Source organism: Mobula birostris, chromosome 6 (assembly GCF_030028105.1).
Source record: "Mobula birostris isolate sMobBir1 chromosome 6, sMobBir1.hap1, whole genome shotgun sequence".
Classification (NCBI taxonomy): domain Eukaryota; kingdom Metazoa; phylum Chordata; class Chondrichthyes; order Myliobatiformes; family Myliobatidae; genus Mobula; species Mobula birostris.
The window spans coordinates 186,368,425-186,392,857 of NC_092375.1; the positions used below are offsets into that span (position 1 = coordinate 186,368,425).

General features: G+C 42.2%; 1 protein-coding gene across 1 annotated transcript in view; it reads right to left on the reverse strand.

Annotated features, from left to right (window-relative positions):
* LOC140198774 (low-density lipoprotein receptor-related protein 2-like) overlaps positions 1 to 24,433 on the reverse strand; it is a 359,184-nt gene that overhangs the window by 13,190 nt on the left and 321,561 nt on the right. Inside the window, 8 exon segments of the mRNA XM_072259784.1 lie at positions 2,241 to 2,351; positions 2,883 to 3,006; positions 3,457 to 3,571; positions 5,286 to 5,353; positions 7,187 to 7,274; positions 7,918 to 7,961; positions 13,686 to 13,903; positions 16,785 to 16,957. Of these exon segments, the coding sequence (XP_072115885.1) occupies positions 2,241 to 2,351; positions 2,883 to 3,006; positions 3,457 to 3,571; positions 5,286 to 5,353; positions 7,187 to 7,274; positions 7,918 to 7,961; positions 13,686 to 13,903; positions 16,785 to 16,957 (941 nt within the window).

A 24,433-nucleotide genomic window follows, 5' to 3' on the forward strand; every position in this document is an offset into this window, starting at 1 on the left:
TATATGGACAACAGCTTGCTCTCCCTTCCGTACATGCCCTGGCTTGTGTATCACGTAGACAGCTGGGATGCAACACCCATGGTCGACCCACAGTTCCCCAGTGTTTTATTGCAACTTTTCTGTTTTAACTATTCCCCTGACTGTTGTATAAATTCAGTGACTTTCACTAAAAATAATATAACCATGTAAGTTGCGGTGTGAATTATCTATATTACAATGGTGAGAAAAGTAGTAAATGAAAATTCCATTCTGAGAAGTGAATGCTAGAGATCATACAGCAATGGAGCATGAAAACAGATTTCTCAGCACAATCAGTTCATGCCAACCATGGCGTTTGCTCAGCTTGTCCCCATTTCCTGTGTTTGGGCCATTATTGTCCAAGGCCTGGCCCAGCATAGACCTATCTAAGTGACTCTTCCATGACGCTATTGTACCTGCCTCTATCATTTCCTGTGGCAATTCACTCATCTACTCACCACACTCCATGTGAAAAGATGCCCTTTCACTCTAAGTTTATGCTCCCTAGTTTTTGGCTTGCCTAGACTGTTACATTTCACCTGTTGTCTGGTTCTCCTGATTTTAAACTTCTCTATAAGGTTGTCCTTCATTCTCCTACATTCCAAGGAATAAAGACTTATGCTGTCCACCCTCTTTCTCTAACTCATGTCCCCCACTCCTGGCAACATCCTCATAAACATTTTCTGTATTCTTTCCAGATTAACCACATCCTTGCTATAACAGGGTGATCAGAACTGTCCACAGCAGTCCAACACCAACAAGGTGATGAAGGCCAGAGTGCTAAAAACCGTTTTCACCACCCTGTCTACCTGTGATGCCAGTTTCAATGAACGATACACTTATACTCCCTGGTCTATCTGTTCCATTACACTCCCTATTTCCCTACTGTTCATTGTCCAACAATGGTTTAACTTTCCAAAATGCATCACTTTACACTTGAAATCATTTGCCACTCCTTGGCCCACTTTACTGACCCCTATTATTTAAAACAACCATCTACACTATCAAGAACACCTCCTAATTTTGTGGCATCCATAAATTTTCTGATGAAGCCTTGCAAGTCATTTTTATTGAATAACAAGGGTACCAACACTGATCCCTGTGGCACACCAATAAAGAACCTTTGACCACAAGCTGAATTTGAATCCATTTAACCACCTCTCCTGAACTCCATGAGACCTAAATGACCCATCATCCCGTACCGGCCTTTTCCAAATAGATAATAGCCACTTGTCTTACCCTTATCCATCTTTTAGGTTACCTCTTCCAATTACTCTAAAAGATATGTCAAGCTTTGTCCTCCATGCATAAAGCCATGATAATTCCTCCTAATTAGACTGTGCCTTTTCAAATGCTGATAGGTCCTCAGAATTCTTTCTTGTAAACTCCCAAGGACTGGCATGACTTATCTTCTTTCTTAAACAATGAAACACCATTAGCCACAAGCAATTATAAAGTAATAGAAAAGTACAGCAAAGACACAGGCCCTTCGACCCATCTAGTCCATACTGAACCATTTAAACTGCCTATTCCCATCGACCTGCACCGTGACCATCACCCTCCATACCCCTCCCATTCACGTACCTATCCAAACTTCTCTTCAGCGTTGAAATCGAGCTTGCATGCACCATTTGCACTGGCAGTGCATTCCACACTTTCACGACCCTCTGAGTGAAGAAGCTTCCCCTCATGTTCCCCTTAAACTTTTCACCTTTCATCCTTAACCAATTACCTCTAGTTGTAGTCCCACCTAAACTTTGTGGAAAATGCCTGTTTGCATTTACCCTATCTATACCCCTCATAATTTTGTATACCTCTATCAAATCTCCCCTCAATCATATACAATCCTGGAAATAAAGTCTTAACCTATGCAACCTTTCCATATAACGAAGGTTCTCCAGACCCAGCAACTTAACTTGTAAATTTTCTCTGTATTCTTTCAAACTTATTTACATCTTTCCTGTAGGTAGGTAATCAAAACAGCATACAACAATCCAATTAGGCCTCACCAATGTATATACAGATATACAGTATATACTTGGACAGTTACAGCCTGACAATTCTGTTTTTGTAACAGTAATTACAGTGGTATCTGATAAACTAATGGCAAACAATCACCATCACCAACCAAATGATTAAATTGAAAAAATAACATTTGTTCTGAAAGCAGTTGGTAATACAATGTTCACTCAATTGTTTTCAATAGTCTCTTCATATTTTACCGCTGATTGTACAACCGCCCAAGGCTCATTGGAAGGAATTTCCTTTGATCCAAACACGGGATTTTCGAATGTGACTGGTTGTTTTCCTTCCTTGTTGATAACATTTTCATACTGTGACAAAAGAGCGTTCTTTATTATTTGTGAAATACCTTGTAATTAATCACATATATGAATAAAATCCATGCATTTTCTAAATAATCAATATACCACAACCTTACCTCTGAAGTATTTTGAAGCTTCAACGTATTCACATAGTTACAGTTCAAGTTACAATACAGTTACAAATTGTAACAATAAACACAGAATGGAAGTCAGTAGCTCATTGTTAATGAACTGTCAGCCCGCTAAATGATGACGCTGTCTAGTCAAAGTATTCTACTTTTGCTATTGTCAGTTCTTTTGATTGCCTGATATTGTTTACTTGTGTTGTGAGTTGTAGTTTGTGTTTGAGGTGCACATTTCAAAAAAATATTTACAGTGCTGTACAGTTTTCAGGAGCAAATTTCCTACTCAGAGCAATAGTTGATCTGCATAGTTAATTTTAAAAAATTAGAGGGAATGTTCCACTCAGCACCGTGCAAAACAGTTAGTAATCCGGAGCTGGATGCAAACTGGTTATAAGGTACATAATGTTCATCTTACCACAGGTATTGCTCCACCAATAGGGGAATCTATGTCAATGGCAGAAGTATCATTGTACACTCTGTCATCCATTCCAGATCTAAATGTAACACCGTTTCCATTAGGTTTGGAAGAATTGCTTAACCTTTGTGAAGAAACAAAAATCTGGTCATTTCTGAATTAAATAGTGAAAATGAAATTTCCCTATGCAAAGGAAAGTCAGGGTTAGAGGGAGAAACACAACTATTAACAAATCAAGCATAAACAATAATTTATTCCTGGATTTTAAAATAATTTTGCTGTGCTTTGTGGCCTGTATAAAGTTATGCTGCTATACTTCTTGATTACAGTTATCACTTCCAGATGGGTGAGTTGTCTTGTGTAAAATTTATTAGAACAATTTTTACAAAATAAAGTTACAGAAAAGAACATTTACCAATCTGAACAGTTGAAGATCAAGGGCTAAAAGAAAACAATTCAGTTAGTAAGATTGTGATCAATACTAATATAACTTTGCCCCTAGTTGATCCCACTGTTGTTATATACCTCCTTCACTTCACTCAGAAATTCATGCAGAACTGTACAAATATGTCACCTTGAAAGCTTGGGGAAAGCTGGCAGAATTGAGCCTGTGCGCCTGTAATTCAGGAATGCTCCTCCAGCAGCTAGTGCTCCCAGCATTAGGATGACAATTAATACGGCTACTGTTGCTGTAATGAAAGAAAAATATAAGCATTTTTATATCACATGACCATCAAATATGATAAAGAAACCACAACTCAAAGGATCAATCTGTACCATTCTGGAATGCTTTAGGAATGGATATCAGGCACTTGATGTGGATTAAGAATTAAACTTACTGAGTTACTTCTCATGACTTATACCGAACACTTCCACTCATCAAAGTTCAGTTTGAATTGAATACCAAAGTAAGATGGTATGCCGTTATACAGAACATTGGCTTGATACTGCATACAGTATCACTCTCTTTATTAAGGAGAGAAAGTTAATGCTTTGGAAGCAGTTCAGTGAAAATTTACTAGGGTAATATCTGGAATGGAATGGTTGGATTACGGGGAAAAGTTAGAGCAGGTGGGAATCCTGAGCTAAAGGCTTGGTTTGTATCCTATAGAGCTTGAAGAATGACAGGTGACTTGACAGAAGCAGGTTCTGGGAGTTCACTGAGTTGATATGGAGATGTTTACTCTTGTAGGAGAATTTAGAACTTTGAACTAGTATTGGAAAATAAAGGGTAACCTAATTTAAGATGGAGGTAAGGGAAACTTTTACATTTTAATGGGTCATATGTCCATTGTACTTCCAAGAGGACCACAAGCTTTTCGTAGGGTTTGGAAGCTTGCATGCCTTGATGACCCAGAGACCCAGAGAGTTAGAGTCAGGGCTTTAAGCTTTGGCTCTTGGTAGGGTCTGCAATGCCAAACAGCTCACAGGGTAGAGACCAGACTAAGAGTGGTCCACTGGTCCTCCAGGTTCGCGGGGTTCAACTCACAGCAGCAAACCTGACCAGTCAGAAACAAATTGTCACAGAAACAGCAATGAAGAATCCTCCTATATCTGTGTGCGATGGTATGGACAGGTGGAGATGGAGGACCTTCATCGCTGCCCTAAACGCCAAAGGCATAATGGGAAGCAAGTAAGTAAATGCCTATTGAAGGGTGCTGGAAGCAGGAGTCTTATAAAATGTTTAAAGCAGAGGTAGATAATTAATAATTATGGGGTTGAAAATAGAAGAATGCAGTGTTACAATTAGCCATTATGCTGAGAGGCTGAACGGCCTTCACAAGCTGTCAATTTGTATGTTCACATATACCCAGCACAATGCTTAAAAATATGACAAAATAATTTCAGTCATTTCCCAGGGAAACAAAACTTAAAGTAAAAATAATCTAATTTTGTTCCCTTTGCTCACTATGGGCAAAAATCATAAATATAACATTAATTTCACAACAAATAGCAAACACAAATTTTCAGTCCTTGTTGATTTACCTGCAGTGATGGCTTTTTGAAACCAATGAGAATCATTCAACATTTGCTGTGTGACCAGAGTTATTTATTTATTTCGTGATATGGTGCTGAGCAGGCCCTCTGAGCAGTGCTCCTGCAGCAACCTGGGACAAACCCAGTTAACCTACCCGGTAGGTCTGTGCACTGTGGGAGGAAACCAGAGGACCCAGAGTAGACCCACACATTCCACGGCGAGGACGTACACAGACTTCTTACAGAGTAGCGGTGGGACTGGAACTCCGAACCCCAGTACACCTGAAGCTGTAATAGCGTCGCATCAACTGCTACACTATCATGGCGCTCATTAAAACAAAAGCTACCTTTATTGAAAAGCTGGAGTAGTTTCACTGGGCTACTGAATGTTTTAATTAACTGAATTTATGTTTAAAAAATAATTACCTTTTGGATGATGTGACCCCTGGGATTTTGCAAATTGACAATAATATCCTGTATATCCGTAAGAACATCTGCAGAAAAGATAAGTAAAGATGTAGTATTTCAGACTTCTCCTTTTTGACAAGAGGAGTATTTTCCCAACTTATCTGGTCTGTTAGATAATTAATTTTCCAATATTAATAGTTTGTTTCGATATGTAAATAGTTTTGTTAAAACACTAAGTTGAGCAATTTTGTTTACACACATATTTAGTAGGTAAATAGTTATTTCATAATGTTTCATTTATATTTGCCAAAGCAAACACTTAATAATTGTATGACAATTAATCTATTTTCAAATATATCATGCATAATTTATGTTTCTTTTCTAATTCTTGCAAGATTGGGGGTGTAAAGAACAATGAGGAAGACAGAGCTTGCAGCAGAATCTGGACTAGCTGGAAAAATGGCAGATGGAGTTTAATGCAGACAAGTACGATTTCCGTTGGCCCAAGCAGGGCAGGTCTTACACAGTGAACGTAGGGCACTGAGGAGTGTGTGAGAACAAAGGGATCTGGGACTACAGGTCCATAATTCATTTTAAGTGGTGTCAATCAATCAGATATTCTCTACAGTTTGCTCTACTGAAATTTTCACTTGCGACTTTTACAGTTTGCTCTGGAGCTTGCTGGATTCTGACTTCTCATTTTTAAAACTATGTCCAATAATTGAAAAGGCATTAAAGAGCTCACTCTCATAGACATTACTTCCCATCCTGTGCCACCATGATCCAAAGAGGCCTATACTCCAATATCCACTAATGCCTCACTGGCTAAAGTTCAAATTCCATTCTCACTGGATAGGAGTTAATATGATCAGTAAAACGTACATTATTGATCAGTGATTGCTAGAATTAAAACAAAAACAATGAGTATACTGATGAGCATATTGTACCTGAAAACAGATAGTTCTGCAATTATTAAAATCTTGCTTGTGCATTTAAAACAGAAACTTTGTAAGTGGGCTAATTAATTGAGCAGCAAATCATAAACATAATAAATTCTACAGATGCTGGAAATCCAGAGCAAAGCACAAAATGCTGGAGAACTCAGCAGTTCAGGTAGCATCTATGGACAAGAATAAACAGTTGACATTTCAGGCCAAGTCCCTGAAGCCTCTAAATGTCTACTGTTTACTCATTTTCATAGACTCGAATTAATTGAGCATACCTGCTGAATTCATAAATGAAAGGAGTTCCACAATTCATCATTTTGACAATTTGCATTGATCTGTGAATAATGTTAAAGTTAGAATCCTTTCTATGCCTCCACTCATGTTTGGAGTGTTTTACCAATAAAGGACAAAGTTTTTATCACATTAAACATATCTTTAAACTCCCTAGAGGAGAGAAAAAAAAATCAGAGGAGGCAGTCAGTGATTTCCCGACCAGCAATGTTTGGTGGCATCCAATTGGGAATTAAGCTCAAATTTTAAAGATATGAAGTAAGGAATTTTGAAATGCACAAGTGTGAAAACAGTGTTTCAAGAAAAGAGGGTGAATGTATTTATTTAATGGGATACAGCGCTTTGAGCCGCGCCGCTCAGCAATCCTCCAATTTAACCCTAGCCTAATCTCATGACATTTTATAATGACCAATTAACCTACCAGCCGGTACACTCTTGGACTATGGGTTGAAACCGGAGTACTGGAGGAAACTCATGTGGTCACTTTGAGTGACATACAAACTCCTTATAGGCAACAGCAGGAGTTAAACCTGGATCACTGGTACTGTAATGCATTGTGCTAATCACTACACTATTGTTCCACCCTATGAAAGGTAAGAATCTGGTCATGTAGGCAATGCAAACATCAGCCCAGGTATAAACTGTATTGTGCTTTCTTGGAGTCTGTAGTCTGCAACTTACTCGCATTTTGCGCTATTTCTTTCAAAGTAACATGTTCCTTCATTCCTACACTTGCAAGCAAGTGGCATGGTTGGTTCTGGCTCCAGTGCTACAGAAATAAGCAAAAATACAGTGAAAAAACAAATAAAACAATCTCCTCAATAATAGATCCAAATCCTTCCAGTTACAGGTTGCTGTGGGATACGGTCTCAAAATCTGTCTGCATCCTACTTTCATTACACAATAATAAACAGTTTGGAAAAATTATATCAAAAACATGTTACTGATGCATTGTGAATGTGCTTCTAATATAGTGGTTCCCTATGGACCCCTCAGTTCATGGTAAGGCTTCATGACATAAAAAAATGTTGGGAACCCCGGGCAGTGGGACACAGGAGGGGAAAAAGGATCAGCCATGATAGAATGGCAGAGCAGACTAGATGGGCCAAATGGCCTAATTCTGCTCCTGTGTCTTATGGTCTTAATAGCAGCCGATTTCACCAGACCAGATAAAGAAAAACTCTGAGACTGAGAGCAAGACCCAGTGACCAACAGGTTACAAAAAATTCAGACCACACGAGCCATGGAATATAAATATCCAAAGAAAGTCTTGATATTCAATAGTAGTAACACTGTTGGATCACTACTGACCAGAATAAGAGCTAGAGAAGCCATATAAAATACCGTGGTAACAATATCACCTCAGGCTATACTGAGGCAATAATTCACTTCTTCAACCTCCTTATTATTACCTGCTGGTAAGAAGACAGGAGTGTGATGGAAATTCTTCATGAGCCTGTTACAGAAAATATATTGCCATCATTGGAAATTCAATCCTTCACTCTATTATGAGTTAACCTTCACCACATGAACATTCTACCCTAATGTTTGAAATGGACAAGTCTCTACAAAATTTTGGTGAACTTTATTTAAAATAGGTAGATCTTAAAGTTGCCAGTGCTAAAGGGGTGTGTGTTTAGTGCATACCTGTGTTAGAAAGTGGGTTATGACCAAAGGAAAATTGGCTGGAGTTGCTTAGCACTTTAATGCAAGGGTGTTTATTAGGTGCATCAAAATCAAACACAAATATTAGCGAAAATAGTTAAAACTGTCAACATTTACAAAAAGATAGCTACCAGACAGCACAATAATAGCTTCGTACTTATTCTTGTCCAGTGTGAACTGCTGGCAACCCCTTATCTCTTCCTCAGCCCCCATCTCTCTCATACTGAGTGCAAAGATCTGTTTTTAAGGCACTAGGACATACCATCCTTAATTACCAACGAAGTTTACTTAAGACTGCACATGAAATAGAATATGATGTACCCCACAATGTATTTACAATTATATTACAAAATAAACAGAAATATCTACCTTAAATACAATATACAAATAATGTGTATACACATTAACATATCCCTATTACTAAAGAAATGGAATATTGTACCATGTGTGGTGGGAAAGACACCATAAAACCAACCCCAGCACATCAGCTTGGTTTAGGATGCAGAAGACGCCACGTAACTGCTGGGAAATGGCAGAACGCTCAACACAACTGCACACTTACAGCTAAGCACAAATAAAGAATAAATTCAAAATAAACTTTGTTGTCTGACTCTGAATGTATGCAGCAATGTGGAGTGGAACCAGTGGGATTATACTGGGGAAGACATGACGAGAATGTACCGGGGAAGACATTGAAGTGCGTACACTCAGCACAATGACAGCAGAATGACAAGGCAGTGTTTGTCTGTGAGTGAATGTGTGTGTAAGGAATGTGTTTGCCAAGTGCTCTCCGCCTCAACCTGATTAAAATGAAACCAGATAATGATAATATTTATAAAGACTCAGCTACAGAATTATAGGCAACTTTAAGCTCCACGCTTCAGTAACACATATACCTCAGTGAAGATTACCAGGATATTAATAGGCATAAGGGAGTTTTGTGGAGATGATGAAAACTTCAAGACTGTTCTTGGAAGAAAGAATTTTAAACAAAAAGTCAGCACAGGTTGATTGGACCAAGTGGCGTTTGCCTGTCATGCAACTATTTTCCATAGGTGGCAGTGGTTCATGAAAATGGAGGAATGTTAGCTTGACAAGGTCAAAAAAAGGATAAGTAATTGATCCCTGTAAATTTATCAGTGCCTCCACTCCCCGAGGATATTGTGGTGAGTGAGGCTCCTGTCCCCATTCTAACCACATTCGAGTACAGCACCCTTGGGAGTGTCCTGACCAGATGTATCCTGACCAGATGTGGTAGGGGAATTGGAAGGTAGCTGACTGACTGCAAGCTGTAACCCACAAATCCATAACCCACATATGCCAGGTCAGGAGGACCTGAGTTAGAAGGAAAGATTGAACAGGTTAGGACTGTATTCTTTATAACATAGAAGATTGAGAGGATATTTGACAGAGGATACAAAATTATGAGGAGTATAGATGGAGTAAATGCAAGCAGGCATTTACTGAGGTTAGATGGGACTACAACTAGAGGTCACAGAAAGGGTGAAAGGTGGCAAGTTCAAAGGGAACATGAGGGGAAACTTCTACACTCAGAGGGTCGTGAGAGTGTGAGATGAGCTGCCAGCATAAGTGGTGCATGCAAGCTGGCTTTCAACTTTAGAGAGAAGTTTGGATAGATACGTGGATGGTCAGGGTATGGAGGGCTATGGTCCCAGTACAGGTCAATGACAATAGGCAGTTTAAATGGTTTTCAGCATGGACTAGATGGGCCAAAGGGCTTGTTTCTGTGCTGTACTTCTCTAACCCATCCCTTAGTGCTTGGTTGGAATCTGGAAGATGCAGTTGTGGGAATTGTTTTTTAAATCCTCTCTCAACAATAGCTGCATCTGAAGTTTTGTTTTTGAATGTTTGTGTTAAAATGGAGGGAGGAGAAGATGGCGACGCGATGCAGCCTGCGTGGCCACTTCAGTGGTGATGTCTGTTATTTGTCAAGTAGGGGGCCGTGCACAATTCTGATTTGATGGAGACAGACGTGAGAGCACGGAGGAACATCTGCAGAAACTTCTGAAATGCCCGCTTCACTGCCGCTGTTACTGTGTGGTCCGGAATCTCCGGAGAAGGCCACAAATCCTTGGCTTTGCTGGTTTCGGCGGCCGGGCAAGGTCAAAGGCACTCGGCAGAGGATGGCACTCAGAAGGCTGTATCGGAGGGCCTGGTCAGAGGCTCGAAGTTTTCCGACAGACTGACTCAGTGTCGGCTGTGGTTGGGTGCTTCCAATGCATCGGCAGTTGTCGGTACCTGGAGGTTTATGACAGGGAGTTTCTCCTTTTGCCGCCTGCTATCGGGGACTTGAGAGTCGATCGACTCTGGACTTTGAGACTTTTTTTTACCGTGCCCATGGTCTGTTCTTTATCAAATTATGGTACTGTTTTGCACTGCTGTAACTATATGTTATAATTATGTGGTTCTGTCAGTGTTAGTCTTTGGTTTGTCCTGTTTTTCTGTGATATCACTCTGGAGGAACATTGTATCATTTCTTAATGCATGCATGCATTTCTATTTGACAATAAATGAGGACTGAGTGTTTGCATCATCTAAAAAAATCACAAATGTTCTCAGTGAGAGTCACCATTGGTTGGGGTTAAGGTGCCAGCAACCCTCCTTTGCCCTTTGTCAGTAGAAACAACTCCACTGGTCCTAGTAGCTAAGCCACACGTGAGGGCCAGGAGCTGGACTTGGTTGTTAGAGGCTATTAGAGATGTACACCATCATAAATAATTAACAGGTTCTGGGAGAACATCCCCATTACCACCCATGGCAGGCATCTGATCAGATAAAAATTTTTAATGCTATAACACACTACAATCAGGTCTAAAGTGTAAAAGCAACACACACAAAATGCTGCAGGATCTCAGCATGTCAAGCAGAATTTATGGAAATTAACAAACAGTCGACGATCAGACCAAGGCACTTTTTCAGGACTGAAAAGGAAGGGGGCAGACACCAGAATAAAAAGGTGGGGAGGGGGCAGGGGAAAGAGGGTAGCTGGAAGGTGATAGGAGAAACCAGATGGATGGGAAAGGTTAAGGGCTAGAGAAGAAGGAATCTGATAAGAGAGGAGAGTGGACGACAGGAGAAAAGGAAGGAGGAAGCAGCCCGGGGGGTGACTATTAATCTGTAATAGGCAGGTGAGAAGAGGTAAAGGCCAGAGTGGGGAACAGAAGAGAGAGGGAGAGAAAAATACTGTAAGGAATAATCAATACTCATGCCATCAGGTTGGAGGCTATCCAGGCAGAATATAAGCTGTTGCTCCTCCACCCTGAGGGTAAAAGGCCTGATTTAGAAAAATAGTTACTATTTTTTTAATAGATTTCCATATTTCTGGGAGATTGACATCCGGCATTCAATTCCCACTCTAGCACCGAAGGTTCGAACAAGGTCCTCCAGTTTTTCAGGCAGATTTTATTAGAAATCAGAAGAAAAGCTAGAGTTTTTTGGGACCATTAGGGATTCAGGAGTGATGGAATTATGTGAATATAGCAGATATTAATTCACATGAGAACTGGTCTTGTGTTTGCAATGTAAACTGCAAGAAGTTTTAAGTTTGAAGTTAAAAGGACAGACCTCACAGACCTCAGACTGGTGACCCGCAGTAGGGGGCTGGCTACTCAAGAGATATGGCTTGCAAAGTGAAATACCCCTTAGATGAAACGACAAAATGAAATTCAAGTTTGTCCATGAAGGTTCCCAATCATCCAGGTCATTGTATATCAAGCAGTAGAAAATCAAGGCAAATGCACTTGCTGTGTTGTCCAGAAGACAACACTCCGGCTTATGGTCAGTCCACACTTAGATCCCCTCCAGTTCGCCTACCAGCCCCGACTAGGAGTTGAGGATGCCATCGTCTACCTGCTGAACAGTGTCCAAGCCCACCTGGACAAGCCAGCGAGCACTGTGAGGGTCATGTTTTTTGACTTCTCCAGTGCGTTCAACACCATCTGCCCTGCTCTGCTGGGGGAGAAGCTGACAGCGATGCAGGTGGATGCTTCCCTGGTATCATGGATTCTTGATTACCTGACTGGCAGACCATAGTACGTGTGCTTGCAACACTGTGTGTCCGACAGAGTGATCAGCAGCACTGGGGCTCCACAGGGGACTGTCTTGTCTCCCTTTCTCTTCACCATTTACACCTCGGACTTCAACTACTGCACAGAGTCTTGTCATCTTCAGAGGTTTTCAGAATGACTCTGCCATAGTTGGATGCATCAGCAATGGAGATGAGGCTGAGTACAGGGCTACGGTAGGAAACTTTGTCACATGGTGTGAGCAGAATCATCTGCAGCTTAATGTGAAAAAGACTAAGGAGCTGGTGGTAGACCTGAGGAGAGCTAAGGTACCGGTGACCCCTGTTTCCATCCAGGGGGTCAGTGTGGACATGGTGGAGGATTACAAATACCTGGGGATACGAATTGACAATAAACTGGACTGGTCAAAAAACACTGAGGCTGTCTACAAGAAGGGTCAGAGCCGTCTCTATTTCCTAAGGAAATGGAGGTCCTTTAACATCTGCTGGACAATGCTGAGGATGTTCTACGAGTCTATGGTGGCCAGTGCTATCATGTTTGCTGTTGTGTGCTGGGGCAGCAGGCTGTAGGTGGCAGACACCAACAGAATCAACAAACTCATTCATAAGGCCAGTGATGTTGTGGGGATGGAACTGAACTCTGTCACGGTGGTGTCTGAAAAGATGATGCTGTCTAAGTTGCATGCCATCTTGGTCAATGTCTCCCATCCACTACATAATGTACTGGGTGGGCACAGGAGTACATTCAGCCAGAGACTCATTCCACCAAGATACAACACAGAGTGTCATAGGAAGTCATTCCTGCCTGTGGCCATCAAACTTTACAACTCCTCCCTTGGAGGGTCAGACATCCTGAACCAATAGGCTGGTCCTGGACTTATTTCATAATTTACTGGCATAATTTACATATTACTATTTAACTATTTATGATTCTATTACTATTTATTATTTATGGAGCAACTGTGATGAAATCCAGTTTCCCCTGGGATTAATAAAGTATGACTATGACTATGACTATGACTATAAGACGTTTCGCAACTCATCCGAGAGACTTCTTCAGTTCTGATCTATGGTGGGTAGTTTTCCGACTTATAAACCTTGTGAATTGTTTAAAGGTACAGTCAGCGCTCATTATCCGTAAGTTCCGCATGTGCGAATTCAACCAACCGCGTTGAGAAAACCTGGAAGTGCTCTTCCAGCACTTGCTGTTCGAGCACATACAGACTTTTTTTCTTGTCATTATTCCCTACACAATGCAGTATAACAGCTATTTTACACAGCATTTACATTGTATTAGGTATTATAAGTAATCTAGAGATGATTTAAAGTATACGGGAGGATGTACGTAGGTTATCGTGGATCAGGATAAAAAAAACCGCAAGTTCTCTTACTAAGTCAGAACACGTACATCCGGTATTATTCAGCGTCAGTCAGTCAAACGATTGTCTTAGTATATAATATATATTTTACCTTTCTATGCATATAAAACACTTAAGAAACATATGTTTCAGCACTGGGCTCGGAAACAGAAGTTCCCGAGTTCGATCCAGTGACAGACCGCTCCCGAGCGCGCTCTTCGTCCATGTCGGGTTGATGTGAAGGATCAAAAACTCAAAATCCCAAAACCCAATAATTAAGCCACTGCGTTGCTTAGTAATATTTGTAGCTTTCATCGGGGCAGGGCCTTTCTCATTTTATCCTTTAAAATTCTTCCGACAGTTGACCGACCATAGCCTAACACTTTTCCAATGACTGATGGCGTTTCACCTCTTTCTGATCGCTTTATTATTTCCACTTTATTTTCAATCGTGATCGTGATTATTTTCATGAACAGAAACACTGCGGATTCAGAACTCTGCCGCCGGGTCCTAATGCCCACCCATTGAGACAGGTTAAATAAGGTCCAGGGTTCCGCTGGGTCCTAAGGTCCACCGCAGCCAGACGGGTTGAATAAGGGACTTGAGCATCCTCTAGGGGTCCCGGAACCAATCCCTCGCGGATAAGGAGGGCTGACTGTATAGCAATCACATGAGGGTTATTAAGAGTAGTAGAGGTAATGAGAGGGCCTTTAGTCTTATCTTTGCATGAATGGATGTGTGAACTGTTGTGGAGATGCCAGAGTAGATGTGTTAGGACTACAGTGTAAGTAGCTGATAGGTGGTGTTGTACCCCACCCCCTCTGTTCATGGATGGGTTTCCAGTTTGACAAAGATGGCTTCTGTAACCCCTCTCTCAAAACACCTGTCCTACCTGTCCAAAATGTACACATTGTTATCATCAAAGGAGTGTCCCTTGACCTTTAGGAGTTGTTGTTCGTCCTTCATAGTCGAAGATGACCATGGCTTCAAAGTCAAATGGGAGATTGGTGGCTGTGGGTCCGGAGGTGACTGATGAGGCCAATCCAGGCCCTGAAGGCTCGCCCACATGTGGGACGCAAGTGGGTGGGTGCTGTCGTGGCAGTGGATGCTGCTCGGGCCTTGCGCACAGCACGCTTTCGTTGCGCCTCAATGATGCGCCTGACTTCAGCTGCACGGGCTCCTGTGGTGATCTTGCTGCGCCAAGCTGGACGGTCGAGGGCAAGTGTCTCCCATGTGTTGATGTCGACACCCAGGCCTTTGAGGGACGCTTTCAGGCAGTCTTTGTAACATTTCTTCTGCCCCCCGACTGAACGCTTGCCCTGACACAGTTCTCCGTACAGCAGCTGCTTAGGCAATCGGCTGTCTGGCATTCTGACCACATGTCCAGCCCACCTGGCTTGGGCTTTCAGCAGGAGGGTGTAGACGCTGCAGAGCCCAGCTCGCTCCAGGATTTCCGTGTCGGGGACTTTGTCCTGCCACCTGATGTGGAAGAGTCTGCGGAGACAGCTCGGGTGAAAGTGGTTGAGCTGTTTGGCGTGTCTGCTGTAGACAGTCCAGGTCTCGCTGGCGTAAGGGAGGGTGGTAAGGACCACTGCACAGTAGACCTTCAGCTTGGTGGTAAGGCTGAGTCCTCTCCGCTCCCAGACGTTCTCACGGAGTCTCCCAAAGGCGGCGCTGGCTTTGGCACTCCTGTTGTTGACCTCAGCGTCTATGTTTACTGCACGAGAGAGTATGCTGCCCAGGTAGGTGAAGTTGTCGGCTGCCTGGAGGTTCTGGCCCTTCACCGTGATGCGCGGCTCCTGGTATGGCTTTCCTGGGGCAGGCTAGTACATAACTTTGGTCTTTTTGGTGCTGATAGTGAGACCGAAGTTGTCGCAGGCTTGTGAGAAGCAGTCCATTTCACGCTGCATCTCCTGCTCTGTGCTGGCGTTGAGTGCGCAGTCATCAGCAAACAAGAAGTCTCTGATGACAGTCTCTTGCACCTTTGTAACTGCCTGCAGGCGCCTAAGGTTGAACAACCTGCCGTCAGTCCTGTATCTGACGTGGATTCCTTCTTCGTAGTTATGGAAGTTCCCTTGACCTTTAGGAGTAGATATACAGTCGAGACTTGACTTGAGGAGTTTGCCCTCCTATGTTGGGCCATCCATTTGTGAACATAAACAGAGCAATACTGTACATGCCATCCAATGCAATGAGAACTGTACAGATCTGTATATCAGTGAGACAAAACAACCACTTCACAAATCCACAAACACGAGGAAATCTGCAGATGCTGGAAATTCAAGCAACACACACAAAGTGCTGGTGGAGCGCAGCAGGTCAGGCAGCACCTATAGGAAGAGGTACAGTCGACGTCTCGGCCTGAAACGTCGACTGTACCTCTTCCTATAGATGCTGCCTGACCTGCTGCATTCCACCAGCATTTAGTGTATGTCACTTCACAAATCGATGGCCCAAATAACCTACCAACCAGTACGTCTTTAGACTGTGAGAGGAAACCAGAGCACCCATAGGAAACCCACGAGGTCACAGGGAAAACGTACAAACTCCTTACAAACAGTGGTGGGAATTGAACCTGGGTTGTCTGTACTGTAAAATATTGTGCTAACCACTAGGCTAACGTGCCTCTGCTTTTGCCATCTGCACACTGGGAAATAGATGCTGATTATCCACTCTGTCTATGTTTCTCATAATGTTATACACCTTATCAAGCCACCTCTCATCCTCTGTTGCTTCAAAGAGAAAAGTCCTTGCTTGCTCAACTTTTCTTATAAGACATGTTTTCTAATCCTGGCTGATTCCTGGAAAGCCTCCTCTGCACTCTGTCTAAATCCTCCATGTCCCTCCTAAAATGAAGTGACCAGAACTGAACACAATGTAATCTAATCAGAGTTTTCTCAACAACCATAAGACCAGAAGATATAAGAGCAGAATTAGGCCATTTGGCCCTTGAGTTTGCTCCACATGGTTGATCCAATTTCTCTCTCAGCCCTGGTTGCCTGTCTTCACCCTGTATCCCTTCATGCACTGATTAATCAAAAATCTATCACCCTCCGTCTTAAATATACCCAGTGACTTGGCCTCCACAGCTACCTGTGGCAACGAATTCCACAGATTCACCACTCTTTGGCTAAAGAAATTCCTCCTCACCTCCATGTTAATAAATTCAGTTTATGAGAAAAGAATCCTTGCATGCCCCAACAGATGTTACTGTCTGTGAAAGATCTTCCATCTTGAATAAGTGGATTGATCGAATGCACATACCTGCATCACATTCAAAATTGCTGCCGTTTCGAAATTGACTACCCTGAGGGCACGCACAAGAGTAACCTCCCGGTTTCAGCAAGCACAGATGACTACAGACATCCTTGCAAGGATTAGGCACTGAAACAAAAGTGGAATATTAAAATATAGACTAAATGGCAAAGTTCTCAAAATACACATTTAATTTGAAATAACAAAATCCATAGTAAAATCAGCTTCAGGTGTAGGAAAATGCTTACATGTTAGGGAAAATAGCAGCCTTCATGCACAAGTGAAAAGGAAAAATGTCAAAGGGATTGTTCATCATCATCATTTTTGCACTATTTTTAATTTAACTATTTAATATACATATATATATATATACATATACACACACACACACACACGCACACTTGCTGTGATTGATTTACTTATTTTTTCTATATTACAGGTTTCCCCCGCCATCCGAAGGTAGAGTGTTCCTATGAAACGGTTCGTAAGCCGAAATGTCGTAAAGCGAAGAAGCAATTACCATTTATTTATATAGGAAAATTTTGTGAGCGTTCACAGACCCAAAAATAATCTACCAAATCATGCCAAACAACACATAAAACCTAAAATAACAGTAACATATAGTAAAAGCAGGAATGATATGATAAATACACAGCCTATATAAAGTAGAAATACTTTTCCACAATGATTACTGAACTGTTCTCCGTAGCGAAAATCTCACGCAAGTGCCGTCGGCAGAAAATCTCACGCAAGGCGCTGTTGACAAGGACACTCTCTTCGGTAACCTTTAAGCTATGAAGCTGCCGAATCATACCAAATAACACATAAAAATACACAGCCGATATAAAGTAGAAATAATGTATGTACAGTGTAGTATCACTTACCAGAATCGGGAAGACAGCGTCGAGCACACAGATGATGGTGTGTTAGACTGAGTCGTCGCAGGTTGGGGTGGTGCAGTGGCCCCCCACCCTCCAGGCCGCCGAGCGATACATTGCCGCGAGGCACGCAGGAGTCCAGCGGTAGCCTGGAGGCGCACAGCACATCTTTAAGAAAAAGCCAAAACAAACATACTAATTAATTAGGTGCCACCCGGCATGTAATTGTCGGTGGCACCTAATTAATTAGCATGTTTATTTCAGCTTTTTTCTTGAAGATGTGCTGTGTGCCTCCGGGCTACCGTCGCATTTTCCGCGAATCGGTATCTGTCTGTGGCCTGGAGGTTGGGGTGGTAGGACACTGGGGTGGTGGGACACTTGGGTGTCATCTCGTTGTCTGTTTCCATTAGAGCAGGCAGCTCATCTTCTCCTATGACTGCTCGCCTCAATGTCGAAGGTCGAGGTTCGTCGTCTGCTGTGGCTGATATGGAAGGCTTGCTTGACTGCTGAGCCTCGCGCATTTTTCTATCACACAGATCTTTGTAAGGACTCAAACCATCTTGCAAATATCCCCTAAACCAACGTACCCTTTCAAAATTAAAGTCTTACTTTATCATTACTCATTCGGTTTCGATTGTTATCTTTTTTTTTTCCAATTGCATCAACTCTTCATCTGTCAGTTCTTGGTGATGGGATGCCAAAACCTCTTCAACATCATGTTCGTCAGCTTCCACAAGCCAAACTCACTTTGTCCTTACTTCGTTCACCACGATCGAAACACTTAATTATGTCTAGTTTTACACTAAGTGTAACACCCTTACGAGCTCTTTCAGGCTTTTCCAATAACTCAGAACTCATCTTGCAAACAGCTGCTCACAGGCACGTGTTTAAGCAATGCCATTCCGAATCCGGGGAGAGTGGCTGCTCGGGGCGCGCGTTGCCTTTTATCGCACGCTGATTTTTTTGCGCGCTGATTTTTTATCGCGCGCTGCTTTTTTTGTAACAGTGAAAACACCTTCTGAAGGCGAAAACAGGGTACTAATGTAGGTCTTTCGTAACAGTGAGGTTTCATAAAGCGAACATTCGAAAAGCGGGGGACACCTGTATCAGTTATTGCTTTGTACTGCTGCCACTGAGTTGACAAATTTCACGACATATGCTGGTAATATTAAACCTCATTCTCATTCTGATTCTGACGTGACGATCATGGTATTCCATCTATCATGACCATGATTGTTCTTGGCAGACTTACATCAGAATACAGATTTTTTGTTCCTGCTAAGGATCAATTTATATTTGAAGATCTAGAATTTCAGCTTCTAGACTTGTTTATGATTTTATAAGACCGTTTCAGTGGACACTCTAATTCGAGAATCTTCCTCATCATCAGATTACAGGAAAGACTCTAGCATGGATAACGCAGTGGATGATTGACAGGAGGCAAAGAGTGGGAATAAAGGGAGTCTTTTCTGGCTGGCTAGTGGTGTTCCACAGGAGTCTGCATTGAGATCGCTTTTTTTAACGTTATATGTCAATGATTTAAATGATGGAATTGATGGCTTTGTTGTAAAGTTTGCGGATGATATGAAGATAAGTGGAGGAGTAGGTAGTTTTGAGGAAGTAGAGTGGATACAGAATACTCAATGGGCCAAATGGCCTAATTCTGCTCCTATATCTTATGGTATTGTTACGGTAAAAGAAATGAGCTACATCTAATTCTGCAGTTATGCGGTCATGCAGCATAGAAACAAGCTTTTACACTGAACATGTTCCTGTCAATCATTGAAACTAATTGCATTTACCAGCTCTTGGTCCATACTCGTTTATACTTTGGAAATCAGCGAGCTCACTTGGATCCTTGGAATCACTGAATCATAGAACCACAGCTTGTTTTTTCTGTGCCAGGTTCTATGACGTGGGCAATTATGGTCTTCCCATGATGACCAAGATTGTTCTTGGCAAAGTTTTCTGCAGAAGTAGTTTGCCATTGCCTTCTTCTGGACAGTGTCGTTACAAGATGGATAACCCTAGCCATTATCCATCCTCTTCAGATATTGACTATGTGGCATCCTTGTTCGCATAACCAGAACTTGTGATATACACCAGCTGCTCATACGACCATCCACCACCTGCTCCCATGGCTTCACCTGACCCCGATCAGGGGGCTAAGCAGGTGCTACACCTTGCCCAAGGGTGACCTGCAGCTAATGAAGGGAAGGAGTGCCTTACACCTCCTTTGGGTGTAAGGAGACATATCTCTACCTCACCACCCAAATGGGACTGTTAAAGATACAATAAAAGAAAATGGATGTACTGAACTCTAAAAGTAAAGCAAGTAAAATAATGGAGTGTGGTCCATGTGACAGGAATTTCATAGCTGAGCAAATGCCATCACTAATAGAATACAAGGAGAAATCAGTCAATATCACAGTGACATAACAGAACAGGATACACCTGAGCATTTAAAATTGCATAGTAAATATACAAGGAAGAATCAAGTATCATGAAGAATTTTCAAGCAAAGGTGAGAGGCATTGATCGTGTGGATAGTTAGAGGCTTTTTCTCAGGGCTAAAATGGCTGCCACAAGAGGGCACAGGTTTCAGGTGCTTGGGAGTAGGTACAAAAGAGGTGTCAGGGGTAAGTTTTTTTACGCAGAGAGTGGTGAGTGCGTGGAATGGGCTGCCGGCAACGGTGGTGGAGGCGGATACAATAGGGGCTTTTAAGAGACTTTTGGGTAGGTACATGGAGCTTAGAAAAATAGAGGGCTAAGGGTAACCCTAGTGATTTCTAAGGTAGGGACACGTTCAGCACAACTTTCTGGGCCGAAGGGCCTGAATTGTGCTGTGGGCTTTCTATGTTTCTATTCAGAGAACTCATTGATGCACAGAGTTTCAGGGAAGCTTTGATGATGGGATTTATGCTGGAGGTGACCTTATTTTATTCATAGAGTCGTACAAAAGTACAGCACAGAACCAGGCCCTTTGGCCCATCTAGTCCGTACCGAACCATTTAAACTGCCTACTCCCATCGACCTTCTCTAGGACCACAGTCCTCCGTAGCCCTACCATCAACGCACCTATCCAAATTTCACATAAAACATTGAAAACAAACTCGCCTGCACCTTTGGGATGGTCACATCCCACACTCTCACAACTCCTAAACTCTTCAGCTTTCACTCTTAGCCCACGACCTCTGGTTGTAGTCCCACCCAACCTCAGTGGAAAAAGCCTGCTTGCATTTACCCTATCTATACCTCTCATAATTTTGTATACCTCCATCAAATCTCCTCTCAACCTTTTATGTTCCAAGGAATAAAGTCCTAACCCATTTAATCCTTCCGTATAACTCAGGTCCTCCAGACCTGGCAAAATCCTTGTAAATTTTTTTTGAATGATTCATTAGCTGAGTTAGTACAAGGTGGATGGTGTTAATTAAGTCTTTTATCTATTACAGAGGAAAGACCTGAATTCAGTAGGCTCCTGTAAGCTGTAATAGTCCTTGCTTTGTGTAATAATCGGACAAACTACTGTGAATACTTAAAGGAAATAAATTATAGCACGCTCCTTATGTCATACTAATTGTTTACGAGGATTATATTTTGCAGAGTCAAATTCCTTATAGGACTGACACACTGACATAGCAATGTACAAAGGTACAAAGCAATTTTGTTCTGAAATTGCCCAGTCAAGTACGAGACAGTTTTGCCTCAGTAGTGTTCATCACCATCAATACACATTTTGGTAGCTTATGTAATTAACACTCAGATCAATATTCCTGTATACAGTACCGTGGAAAAGTCTGACACACATATACAGGCCATATAAAAAAAAAATCATGGCATATGTGCGTGGTGATAAACCGGATTCTGATATGGGTCTCTATTGTGGACTGAGGGTGGGAAGGGAACAGGGAGAGAGGAGGGAGCAGGAAGCACCAGAGAGATGTTCTGTAATGATCAATAAACCAATTGTTTGGAGTCTGGTGTCTCAAGGCTAGGTGTGCCTGCACTCGCACCTCCCTGCCCTGGCACTACTTCTTTGTTACCTATCCAACACCCCTCCCTCGGTGTTCGACCCTCACCATTCCCAACACCCTTTGCTTCTGCCAGATGTACAAACTCGCTCTCTGCTCCCTACGTATATATGTGCTTAAGACATTTGCACAGTACTGCAGGATGTATAGTACCATTGATAGGTGGATGTTTAAAAATTTTATTTATATTTTCTTGTATTTATCATAATGATTATTATCAAAACGACTTCCAGATTTTGACCTACAAAGTTGACCATCTTTCAATTTAGAAAAGGGTTGAAAATTTAGCAATGATTATCATACTGTTACATTTTTCTTGTATTGATCAGTTCTTTTCATATAATGTGACTTTATTTATTTAGAAATATAGCACAGAACAGACCCTTCCAGCCCAACGAAATGCATGGCCCTGCAAACTAACTATTTAACATTAATCTAATCACAAGACAACTTACAATGACCAATTAACCTACTAACCGTACGTCTTTGGACTGTGGTAGAAAACCGGAGCACCCGGAGAAAACCTACACATTTCACAGGGAGACCAAACTGTACAAAGTCCTTACAGAAATCGTCAGGATTTAACTCGGAACTTTGACACCTGCCCTGAGCTGTAATAGCATTGTGCTAACCACTATGCTACTGTGGCATAAATAATGCAAAATCCCACACACCATAAAAGAAAATTTTTTCATATTGTTTGTAAGTTATATGCAAATAGTTGGCCAATGCTGTACTTTTACATTCTTTTGGAACACTATGTGATTTCTCTGCAAGATTGTGTAATAAGACAGTAGGCATTTGTTCCACATTGCATGGCATTGAACATATTTAACTCCTGACTGCTCAAAAATTATTTGTTATGGAAACAGTAATGAAGAAACCTATATCTCTATGTGACGGTATTCCTGAGTTTCTACCCAAGACCTGAATGACTGACTGTCGTGAAAACTGAGAGGAAGCTACTGGCACGATGAAGGAAGCCCTAAATACCAGCAAGATCAAGACCAAAATTGGTCTTTGGAATGTACGAACCATGTACAACTTGGCACTGCACCGTAGAGGCAGAAGTGAGGACCAAGAACCACACCAGGAGCACCTCATCTCTGCCTCTCAGACCCTCAACACAGGAGCCCCCGAGGGCTGTGTCCTGAGCCCCCTCCTATACTCGCTATCCATCCATGACTGTGTTGCCATTCACAGCTCCAATCTGCTGATCAGATTTGCAGATGACCTTGTTTTGCCATTGAGAGGCCTTATTTCCAACAATGATGAGCTAGCCTACAGAAGAGTGGTCAATACCCTGACACAGTGGTGTCAAGAAAGCAACCTCTCCCTCAATGTTGAAAAAACAAAGGAATTGATCATGGATTACAGGAGAAATGGAGACAGGCTAACTCCTATTGACATCAATGGGACTGTAGTTGAGAGGGTGAGTAATTTTATAATTGAATTTAGGAGCCGAGAGGTAATGTTGCAGCTATATAGGACCCTGGTCAGACCCCACTTGGAGTACTGTGGTCAGTTCAGGTCGCCTCACTATAGGAAGGATGTGGAAACCATAGAAAGAGTGCAGAGGAGATTTACAAGGATGTTGCCTGGATTGGGGGGCATGCCTTATGAAAACAGGTTGAGTGAACTCGACCTTTTCTCCTTGGAGCGACAGAGGATGAGAGGTGACCTGATAGAGGTGTACAAGATGATGAGAGGCATTGATCATGTGGATAGTCAGAGGCTTTTTCCCAGGGCTGAAATGGCTGCCACAAGAGGGCACAGGTTTAAGGTGCTTGGGAGTAGGTACAAAGGAGATGTCAGGGGTAAATTTTTTTACGCAGAGAGTGGTGAGTGCATGGAATGGGCTGCCGGCAACGGTGGTGGAGGCGGATACGATAGGGTCTTTAAGAGACTTTTGGATAGGTACATGGAGCCTAGAAAAATAGAGGGCTATGGAGAACCCTAATAATTTCTAAGGTAGGGACATGTTTGGCACAACATTGTGGGCCAAAGAGCCTGTATTGTGCTGTAGGTTTTCTATGTTTCTATGTTTTTTTTCCCTGATATACACATCACCAAGGATCTCACCTGGACTGTACATACCAGCTGTGTGGTGAAAAAGCACAACAGCACCTCTTTCACCTCTGATGGCTGAAGAAGTTCGGCATGAGTCTGTAAACCCTTTCTGGGAACTGTACTCTCCTCAATCGCAGGGCACTACAGAGAGTGGTGTGGACACCCTAGCACACCTGTTGATGTGAGCTTTTCTCTATTTAGGTTATTTACAGCAGCAGGTGCATAAAAAGGGCCTGGAGGATCCTCAGAGTCTCCAGCCATCCCAACCACAAACTGTTCCAGCTGCTACCATATGGCAAACAATACTGCAGCATTAAAGCCAGGATCAACAGGCTCCAGGACAGCTTCTTTCACCAGGCCATCAGACTGATCAATACACATTGATCTGATTGCACACCTGACTGTGCACTGATCTGATTGTGTATCATACATGTATACAAAACAATTATGTATACAATCTTAGTGTTTGAGCAACATCCTCCCACATGTCCCCTCTTTATTGCTTGTATATTGCGATGGAGATGCAACATAAAGATCTTTTTCTCCCTTGGATGTAAGAAATAAAATAAATATATCATACATAAAAAACAGAGAGATGTCCAAGGGCAGACGGAGACAGAATC